The sequence below is a fragment of the Rhinoraja longicauda genome, chromosome 1 (assembly GCF_053455715.1).
Source record: "Rhinoraja longicauda isolate Sanriku21f chromosome 1, sRhiLon1.1, whole genome shotgun sequence".
NCBI lineage: Eukaryota > Metazoa > Chordata > Chondrichthyes > Rajiformes > Arhynchobatidae > Rhinoraja > Rhinoraja longicauda.
The window spans coordinates 29,296,249-29,307,316 of record NC_135953.1 but is presented as its reverse complement, the minus strand read 5'-3'; the positions used below and the strand labels follow the sequence as shown (position 1 = coordinate 29,307,316).

General features: G+C 40.7%; 1 protein-coding gene across 5 annotated transcripts in view; it reads right to left on the bottom strand.

Annotated features, from left to right (window-relative positions):
* Window positions 1-4,225: 4,225 nt before the first annotated feature.
* Window positions 4,226-11,068, bottom strand: part of nedd4l (NEDD4 like E3 ubiquitin protein ligase) — a 353,057-nt gene continuing 346,214 nt past the window's right edge. For all 5 annotated transcript variants that reach the window (XM_078425166.1, XM_078425251.1, XM_078425340.1 and 2 more), the window contains one exon: window positions 4,226-6,453. In XM_078425166.1, coding sequence (XP_078281292.1) covers window positions 6,351-6,453 — 103 coding nt within the window. In that variant the 3' untranslated portion in view covers window positions 4,226-6,350. The remainder of the gene's footprint in view (window positions 6,454-11,068) is intronic.

The following is an 11,068-nucleotide window of genomic DNA, read 5'->3' as shown; positions in this document are numbered from 1 at the left end:
ATCTTTATTAGAATATAGAACAGTATAGCACCAGAATAGGCCATTCAGGCCACAATGACCGTGCCAAACATGATACCGAGACCAGATGCGCATAATCCATATCCCTTCCTCCGTTGCAAATACACGTGTCTATCCAAAGGTCTCTTAAATGCTATGATCATATCCACCTCCACTGCCACTCCAGGCAGCATGTTCCAGGCACCCACCACCCTCTGTGTAAAAAAAACTTTCCCATCTTGCCAAAATGCAATGCCCTCTAATCTTTGACATTTCCACCCTGTGAAAAATGTTCTGACTGTCTACCCAATCTATGCTTCTCATAATTTTGTAAACTTCTATCAGGTCTCCCTGCAACCTCCAGCATTCCAGAGAAATCTCGACTGTCTCTTCCATCTGGTCGCCAACATGCGATCACCCCTGATTTGTGCCCTAAATTGTTCTGGTACTAATCATCAGTTTACAATGCAGCACATCTTTGGAAATGAATGTCCTTCTTTTCTATGATATTACCCTTTCTACTTTTTCAGATGAACATTAAATTTCCTTTTTGTAATCTCTGGGTGTTATATGTTTTAATTGCTACATTTGTTTTTAATCCAGTCAGCCTGTTCCTTTTCTAATCAAAAACTTATTTTTACACAAAGACATGAAAATTATATCAGGCTGACACAAACCCATATTCCATCAGTATAAAGTAAAATCTCTTTTGTTGTTGCAAGGGAAGGAAATGTTCCATTCCTTTAATACAAAAGGCGATCGAGCAGCATCTCTGTAAAGAGAAAAACAGGACATCCCAACTGGTATAGCCCAAGCAAGTATTTGAAGAATTTTGTGCTTTGAAGTTTTTTGCTTCACAATGATCAACTTTAATAATTTGAAAGAAGTGCCATGTGATTTGTCATTCTTTAAATATAAAAGGGTCGTTGGAATAAAGTCCAGTTAATTGAACATTAGCAGTAATGGAATCCATATTTTGTGAATTTTCAGTATTTGTACGCTGAAGTCAGCTCACTTTCTCGAACCTCTGCTGTCCTTCTGTTGAATGTACTCTCAAAATGCTGCAGGGCAGAAAGTTCCAGGATTTCGAACCAGTGATGGAACAGTACGTATTACACTTACAAAGTGTGCTGCAAAGTTGTAGGTTCAAACTGTGCTTAAGGACTTGGTTTGATATTCCTGCAATTTAGCATTCCTTAAATGAGACTCTGAATTTCCTATCATAGACATAAAAACATTCCTTGGCATAATGTTAAAAAAAAACAAGGAGTGTCTCGAGCAACATTTATCCCTTGACCAACATCACAAAAGCAGCTAAATTGGTCATTTATCTTCTTATTGTCCGTGGTACCTTCCTTATATTAATCCACACACCCAGTTGGAGTGCAATGCACTTTGGAATATCCCGAGGATCTTAAACTTGAGATTAAAAAAGTAATAATTTAATTGTTAAGGAACCGCTTGGAGGACTCAAGGACCTGCTTGGAGGACTCAAGGACCTGCTTGGAGGACTCAAGGTAAAGGAATGGCTTGGAGGTAGTGATCATAATATGATTAGTTTTAATCTGCAATTTGAGAGGGAGAAGGTTAAATCAGAAGTGTCAGTGTTGCAGTTGAACAAAGGGGACTATGAAGGCATGAGAGAGGAGCTGGCCACGGTCAACTGGAAAAGGATCTAGCAGGAATGACTGTGGAACAGCAATGGCAGGAATTTCTGGGCATAATCCAAAAGATGCAGGATCATTTCATTTCAAAGAGGAAGAAAGATTCTAAGGGCAACCATGGCTGACAAGGGAAGTTAGGGATAGAATAAAACTAAAAGTAAAGGTGGATAACATAGTAAAGAGTAGCGGGAAGCCAAAGGATCGGGGAAACTTTCAAAGGACAACAAAAGGTAACAAAAAGGGCAATATGGGCTGAAAAGATGAAGTATGAGGGGAAGCTGGCCAACAATATAAAGAAGGACAGTAAAAGCTTCTTTCGGTATGTTACGAGAAAAAGATTAGTAAAGACAAATGTGGGTCCCTTGAAGGCGGAAATGGGTGAAATTATTATGGATAACAAGGAAATTGCAGAAGAGTTGAACAGGTACTTCGGTTCTATCTTCACTAAGAAAGACACAAACAATCTCCCAGATGTACGAGAAGACAGAGGATCTAGGGAAACCGAGGAACTGAAAGAAATTTGCATTAGGCCAGAAATAGTATTGGGTAGACTGATGGGACTGAAGGCTGATAAATCCCCAGGGCCTGATGGTCTGCATCCCAGGGTACTCAGGGAGGTGGTTCTGGAAATCGTGGACGCTTTGGTGATCATTTTCCAATGTTCAATAGATTCAGGATCAATTCCTGTGGATTGGAGGGTAGATAATGTTATCCCACTTTTCAAGAAAGGAGTGAGAGAGAAAACAGGGATTACAGACCAGTTAGCCTGACATCGGTAGTGGGGAAGATGCTGGAGTCAATTATTAAACAGGTAATAATGGCGCATTTGGATAGCAGTAAAAGGATTGGTCCAAGTCAGCATGGATTTATGAGGGGAAATCCTGCTTGACTAATCTTCTGAAATTTTTTGAGGATGTGACAAGTAAAATGGATGAAGGAGAGCCAGTGGATATAGGGTATCTAGACTTTCAAAAAGCCTTTGATAAGGTCCCACACAGGAGATTGGTGAGCAAAATTAGAGCACATGGTATTGAGGGTAGGGTATTGACATGGATAGAAAATTGGTTGGCAGACAGGAAGCAAAAGAATAGGAACAGGCGGGTCCTTTTCAGAATAGCAGGCAGTGGCGAGTGGAGTGCCGCAAGGCTCGGTGCTGGGGCCGCAATATATATATTTACAATATATATTAATGATTTGGATGGAATTAGAAGTAACACTAGCAAGTTCACACTGCCATCCATCTTGATGACACAAAGCTGGGTGGCAGTGTGAACTGCGAAGAGGATGTTAGGAGGTTGCGGAGTGAATTGGACAGGTAGAGTGAGTGGGCAGATGCATGGCAGATGCAGTATAATGCAGATAAATGTGAGGTTATGCACTTTGGCGGCAAAAACAAGTGGCATATTATTATCTCAATGGTGTCAGATTAGGTAAAGGGAAGTACAACGAGACCTGGGTGTCCTTGTACATCAGTCACTGAAAGTAAGCGTGCAGGTACAATAGACAATAGGTGCAGGAGGAGGCCATTCGGCCCTTCGAGCCAGCACCGCCATTCAATGTGATCATGGCCGATCATTCTCAATCAGTACCCCATTCCTGCCCTCTCCCCATACCCCCTGACGCCGCTATCCTTAAGAGCTCTATCTAGCTCTCTCTTGAATGCAGGCAGTGAAGAAAGCTGATGGCATGTTGGCCTTCATTATGAGAGGATTTAAGTATAGGAGCAAAGAGGTCCTTTTGCAGTTGTATAGGGCCCTGGCGAGACCATATCTGGAGTATTGTGTGCAGTTTTGGTCTCCTGATTTGAGGAAGGACATCCTTGCTATTGAAGCTGTGCAGTGTAGGTTCACGGGGTTAATCCCCGGGATGGCGGGACTGTCATATGAGGAAAGATTGGAAAGACTGGACTTGTGTTCACTGGAATTTAGAAGGATGAGAGGGGATCTTATAGAAACGTGTAAAATTATAAAAGGACGAGACAAACTAGATGCAGGAAAAATGTTCTCAATGTTGGGCGAGTCCAGACCCAGGGGCCACAGTCTAAGAATAAAGGGGAGGCCATTTAAAACTGAGGTGAGAAGAAACTTTTTCACCCAGAGAGTTGTGAATTAGTGGAATTCTCTGCCACATAGGCAGTGGAGGCCAATTCACTAGATGAATTTAAAGAGAGTTAGGTAGAGCTCTCGGGGCTAAATGAATCAAGGGATATGGGGAGAAGGCAGGCACAGGTTACTGATTGTGGACAATGAGCCATGATCACAATGAATGGCGGTGCAGGCTCGAAGGGCCAAATGGCCTCCTCCTGCAACTATTTTCTATGCTTCTATGTTAACAATTTAAAGAAGTGGCATAAATTAATCTGAATGAATCTGAGGAAGGTTTTCAGTAATATTGTTACTGAACTGAAAACTGAAGCATGTTATCACCCAATGAAGCTTACACTTACAGTTTTGACTCTCATGGGAGCACATTTACAATTATGCCACTGAGTAACATTTTTTTTAACTGATAAATAGTCACATAATATGGAAAACTTATACAGTATTTGATATTTATTGGTTAACTATAGAGCAGACCGAGTCATGATGGTCATGGAATTATTAACAGAATGGTGAGTTTTCATATACATTAAGTTGATGATGGACAACAATTTTCTCACTGTGAAGAAATAAACAGCGGGTAAAAGAAAAGAAAATGTCAGAACAAACGGCAATATTTACGGTCAACCCATCTTTAATCTTTTCATTCTAAAAGGCCTCAGCAAAAATCTGACAGTTTCTGCAAACATATTCTGGAGCAAAGGTTTTGTTACACTTAATCGCTAACCTAAATTAGATAAATACTTTTCATATCAATGCATATGCATAAAAAACAAATTACAAAACTTGCGACATTCATAAGGAAAGTTTACTTTTTGGGAATTAACTAGGGTTAGAAGGATTTCAGGAGAGACTTTACATATTCGAGGTGAGTTTTGAAATTGTGTACAATGCTTTTTAAGGGAAAAGACACGTTGAGGATAAATGAAGGAAGAAAGACAAACAATTACTCTGCTTGGCTCCATGTTGGATTTGTTGTGGCATCATCAGTAGAAAAATGTAGATAGATATTGCACTGGATAAGCATACTCAGTATTAAAAATGTACACCCTTAACAACAATTAAACAGCCATGGCCTTTATGGGATTTATAAAGTGCCCCTAGATTTCTTGGTTTTGCAACAAAATGCATTTTCTTAAAAATCAGCATAAGCTCTAGCAATAATAAGACAAACATATTCATCATTCAAATTTTGATTAGTAGTGGTTTACTTTCATTCTGTAAATGTTAAGGGAGGGTGGGCTGTCACAGTTTGTGCTCGTTTGTTGGAATTCCTTCCTGGTTTGTTGCATTTTTCTGCCATTCATCTCGTCACAGTAATCTTGCATTGATTACAACCAGGTTCAAAGGACTATTGTAAGACAAATAAGTAGCACTTTTAAATTTAAAAAAAGTTACTCCAGAGCCTGAATGGATGGAGGAGGGAGGCAAAAGAAAACAATGAACACATTGCTTAGGCTGGAATTTCTAACAGGAGATTAAAAATAGGATGGAAAAGTTAAATTAATACTAAAAATCAGTTGAGTTTGTAAAACAAAACAGAAGCAGTTAAAGGCAATAAGTAGTTTCACATGTTATGGAGTTATTTTCTGGATTTAGTCAGCAGTACAATCAATATTCATGATATTGGCCAGCTTTATCATGCATGGCATGTTCTAACCTGTTACAATGATTTAAGGTCCAGTTAGCAATTACTCCTGGACCCACCAGCACACTGAGGGGTGAAACAGACATGCTACAGGCACATTGTAATCATTTGCTATATAATAGTTAAGTCACCTGGTTCTAAAAAGAGAGGAAATTTGGGTAACATTTTATAGAAAACACCTTGAGCACTGTTATTTGGTCATCCTCTCAATGATGGTGGTATTTAAATACATACTAAATGGATAACCATGTTGTTACTCAGCTATTGGGGCATAACCATGTTTGCTATAATTTGTTTCCGAGACCCATTATAGGGACATTGACAACAATTGTTAAATAAAAATATAGATCTAGCTTTTCACATTTCAGGCAAGTGTAAAACGACATCATCAATAATTTAAAAATGCTTTTGACATGCTTTTAATCATGACTGGTGGGGAAAGGAGGCACAAATGTTTCACAAGAAAATGTTAATGCACTGCTGTGTGTGTGTGTGAACACAATTCCAACCTTTAACCCATTTTACAAATCGCGCCTTTTAACTGGAGAGGTTATGTTACAAGGATTTCTAAATAACTGGTTATTATGCAGTCCATTCAGTAAACAAAGTGATAATACTATACCTGTGAAAGTGAGAATTTGCAGTCACTTTCATTACAAAGTTGGTAAAATGTTTAGAACTTTTTTTTTTAATACATAGTTGAGTCCTATTGAAATGCACTTTTTATCCACACATCATCCACTTTTCTTCTTTTATTACAATTGTCTGGAAAGTCAGTTTTGAATTTTCCAGTCTTCCAGAAACTTGAAATAGGAATTAGCATAGAAGAATTTGTTCCGTGTACCAATGTCCTGTGCAATTAAATTGATATCACTGGAAAAGTTCCTAAATCTTTAAAAAAGGAAAAATGAGCAGCATCATGTTGACCACAACTGCAGTCATTTAATCGACTCCTTCAAATCCTTCAGCATTTTCTACTGCCAGAAGAAGCTTTTCTCGTAAATCTTCAAAGGATTCATAAGGTGGTAAATCAAGGCGGTTAAAGCTGTAAAATAGGAAATAAACAGATCTTTAAATATCTACAAGTCAATACCCACATTACTGAAACATTGACATGTGGCCGTCATTAAAAAAAACTGCACATTTTCCAGAACTCCATGTGCACCAATGTACTGGAATACGCTGGCAATTTCACACCCTCACACCCCTCCTCACACCCGTGCAATAGTCTGTTCGAAATTCTACCATCGGGCAGACGCTACAAGGCCTTCTACGCCCGCACCTCCAGACTCAGGAACAGCTTCATCCCCAGGGCCATAGCTGCTGTGAACCGGTCGTGCTGAGCCGGATGGTCACATCGCACAGTGAACTGGCACAGACCTACTTGAAGTTTATACTGTTTTAAAACTGTTTCTAATTTTGTTTCACTGGGTTGTATAAAGTTATACTGTTTAGCTAATTCATTTATTGCGTCGTATGGAAATCGCTTTCCCAATCTCGTTGTACCCCTGTAAAGATATATTGTATTATATTGTATTGTATTGTATTGTATTGTATTTTGTATGAAACTATCAGCATTTACTCTCAAATGCCAATGGATTGTGACTGTGGTTTAAAGGTCTTGAATGTGCGGACCAAATTCACCTAGTGATCAGGATTACTATTATCACATGTACCGAGCTATAGTGAAAAACTTCTTTTTGTATGCTATACAATCCGATCAGATAATGCTATACATAATACAAGCAAGTCGAATTCAAGTACAATACGTAGAGCAAAAGGGGAAAGCCTACGTAGTGCAACAGTGGGTTATATACCCAACAAATTCAAAAGCGTTTACTTTGGAAAAGATACCTACTAAACCTATACCATCTTCAACATGATACAGGAAATGCAAGCCCCTTGTGGAAAAGATATGAACATCACTGGTATGAACATCTTGTCTTTTCTAAAATTAACATAGAATAGTACAGCACAGGAACAGGCCCTTTGGCCAACAATGTTGAGGCTGAACATGACGTCAAGACCAATCCTTATCTGCTTGCATGTAATCCATAACTCCATTTCCATGTGCTTATCCAAAAATCTCTTAAATACCACTTTCATATCTGTCTCACCCACCACCCCCAGCAATGTGTTCCAGGCACCCACTACCCCCTGTGTAAAAAAACCTGCTCCACACAAGCAAGCTTTGCCTTTTTCCACCATATTGCTATGGCATCTAGTATTTGATATTTTCATCCTGGGTTCTGACTATCTACCCTATCTGAGCCACTAATAATTTTATATACTTCTATCAGGTCTCCCTACAACTTTCAGTATTCCAGAGAAAACAAGTCTTTCCAATCTCTCCCTGGAGCTAATACCCTCTAATCCAGGCATCATTCTGGTAAACCTCTGCACCTTTCCAAAGCATCCACATCATTCCTGCACCCGGGCAACCAGGACTGCATTCAAAATGGCAAATGCGGCCTAAACGAAGACCTATAAAGCTGCATCATGACTTCCTAACTCAACATTCAATGCCCCGTCCAATGAATGCAAGCATACCATCTGCCTTCTTTATCGCTCTATCTACTTGTGTTGTCACTTTCAGGGAGTTATGTACTCTGTACATCATGCTATTAAGGGTCATTAACCCATTCTCTTCCAAATGGGAGTAGATTCTAAACTGAAGAATCCTCTCCAAGTGATTTGAGGCTCTCGTAATTCTATATTCTCTATAATTCCCTTGATTCTTCCATTTTCCCTCCTTAATCAAAAGAACAACATGAGCGACTCGTCTGTGGCCAGAGAAGACACAAAGATCTTTGCCAAAGTTCCCACAACCTCCTGCACTTTAACTGTGATTGCTTTATCAGTTTTAGTCATTTCAAAGAATTTCTTCGAAAACAATTAGCATCACAATTCTCTGCAATGTGAACCTGCTTTTCCCAATTAATTCCTTGCTATAATTGGAGATGCCTTTCGACAGGATGCTTTTCTCTCATGTTAACCCATTTTATCGTTGATTTACCGAATAGCTGGAGCTTAGAACTATGAGGAGGGACCTCATTGAAACTTACCGAATAGTGAAAGGCTTGCATAGAGTGAATGTGGAAATAATGTTTCCACTAGTGGGAGAGTCTAGGACCAGAGGTGATAGCCTCAGAATTAAAGGATGTTCCTTTTGGATGGAGATGAAGAGAAATTTCTTTAGTCAGAGGGTGGTGAATCTATAGAATTCATTGTGGACGCCAAGTCAATGGATATTTTTAAAGCAGAGATAGATAAATTGTTGATTAGTACGGGTGTGGGGAGAAGGCAGGAGAATGGGGTTAGGAGGGAGAGATACATCAGCCATGATTGAATGGCGGAGTAGATTTAATGGGCCGAATGGCCTAATTCTGCTCCTATCACTTATGACCTTATGTCAAAGTCCTCCACTACTGTTATTTAACAGCTGAAGCCAACATTGGACTCAGGTGTACCGCAACAACAGTTCCATGGCTGATCCAACACCTTAAAAGAAGGCCACCTATGTCGGACTCCTTTTCATAGACTACAGCTCTGCTTTCAATACCATTACCCAACCAAGCTCATCTCCAAACATAGGGAACGGAGTCAGCACACCACTCTGCAATTGGATCCTCGACTTCCTGACCAACAGACCGCATTCAGTGAGGATAGGTGACAAATCATCCTCAATGCTCCTTATCTACTCATGACTGTGCAGCCAAATACTAATCCAATCAATTTGCAGGTTCGCAGACAACACCACCGTAGTGGGCCGGATATCAAATAATGATCAAAGGGAGCATAGGAAGGAGATTGAGAACCTCATAACCAAGACAACAACCACTCCCTCAATGTCAGCAAGACAAAGGAGATTCTGATTAACTTCAGGAAGCGAAGCAGTACACACACCACAGAAAACATTGATGGTGCCAAAGTAGAGATGGTTGAAAGCTCCGTTCTGAGGAATAAATACCACCAGCATTTGTCCTGGACCAGCCACATCAAAGCTATGGCCAAAAAAACACCAACACCTCTACTTCCTGAGAAGGCTTAGGAAGTTTGGCATGTTCCCAATGACCTTCAACCTCTACAGATGCGCCATAAAAAGCATTTTATTGGGATGCACAGCATGGTAGCGCAGCGGTAGAGTTGCTGCTTTACAGCGAATGCAGCGCCGGAGACACAGGTTCGATCCTGACTACGGGTGCTGCACTGTAAGGAGTTTGTACGTTCTCCCCGTGACCTGCGTGGGTTTTCTCCGAGATCTTCGGTTTCCTCCCACACTCCAAAGACGTACAGGTATGTAGGTTAATTGGCTGGGTAAATGTAAAAATTGTCCCTAGTGGGTGTAGGATAGTGTTAATGTACGGGGATCACTGGGCGGCACGGACTTGGAGGGCCGAAAAGGCCTGTTTCCGGCTGTAGATATATGATATGATATGATATATGATATGATATGATATGGTTTTGGAACAGCTCCATCCAAGACCGCAAGAAATTTCAGAGAGCTGTGGACGCAGCCCAGACTATCACCAAACCAAACTCCCTTCCATTGATTCAATGTACACTTCACACTGCCACGGCAAGGCCATCAGCATAATTAAGACCAGTCTCATCGCGGTCACTCCCTCTTCTCCCCAATTCCATCAGGTAAAACATCCAGAAGTTTGAAAACGCATTCCTTCCGAATGAGGGACAGTTTCTTCCCAGCTGTTATCAGGCAACTGAACCATCCTCTCACCAGCTAGAGTGCGGTCCTGACCTCATTGGAGGCCTTGGTCTTTATGTCAGACTTTATTTTGCACCAAATGTTGCACCCTTTCTCCATTATCTGTGCAATGTGAACGGCTTGATTGTAATCATGTCTCATTTTTTTCTTTGACTGGGTAGCATGCAACAAAAGCTTTTCACTGTACCTCAGTACATGTGACAATAATAGTAAACTAAACTAACCAATGGTATACTCAAGGTTCATGTGAAACAAATGACAAACTTCAATTTATTGTTGCTTAATACTGTGGGGCAATAAGATTTGGATATGACTGGGTTGGTAGTCCCAGCTATGTCCTTGCATTGCTACATCTGCTCCAGTCCGACATCATGTGAACAGGCATCTCAGAGTGCAGCATCTTGTTTTTCATCTGTGATGCACTTTGCATAAGGCTCGTGAATTAGAATAGTTTCGGAAGTGGCGATAACAGGGAAGGGGATGAGACTCGAACATTAGAGTTCAATGGAGAAGGGTGGTGTAGAAGGAGCTTGGGGTGGAGGGAGGTGGGGGGGTAATGTGATAAAGCATAGTGACTTAGTGAAAGTGGTGTAAAGGCCAAGAGATTGGCGTTAGGAGGGAGCGATAGATCAGCCATGATTAAATGGCGGAGTAGACTTGATGGGCCAAATGGCCTAATTCTGCTCCTATCACTTATAACCTTATTACTTTAAGGAGCTGAATCCAGTGGAGGAGCTGGGAGTTGCAACCTGATTTTTAGCCCATTCTGTACCTCTGAGCTGCAGTGGACGGGTGTGCATAACATGAAGTGGCTGACACAGAAACGGCAACTGAAACGTCACCCATTCCTTCTCCCCAGAGATGCTGCCTGTCCCCGCTGTTACTCGAGCATTTTGTGTCTATCTTCAATTTAGACCAGCATCTGCAGTTCTTT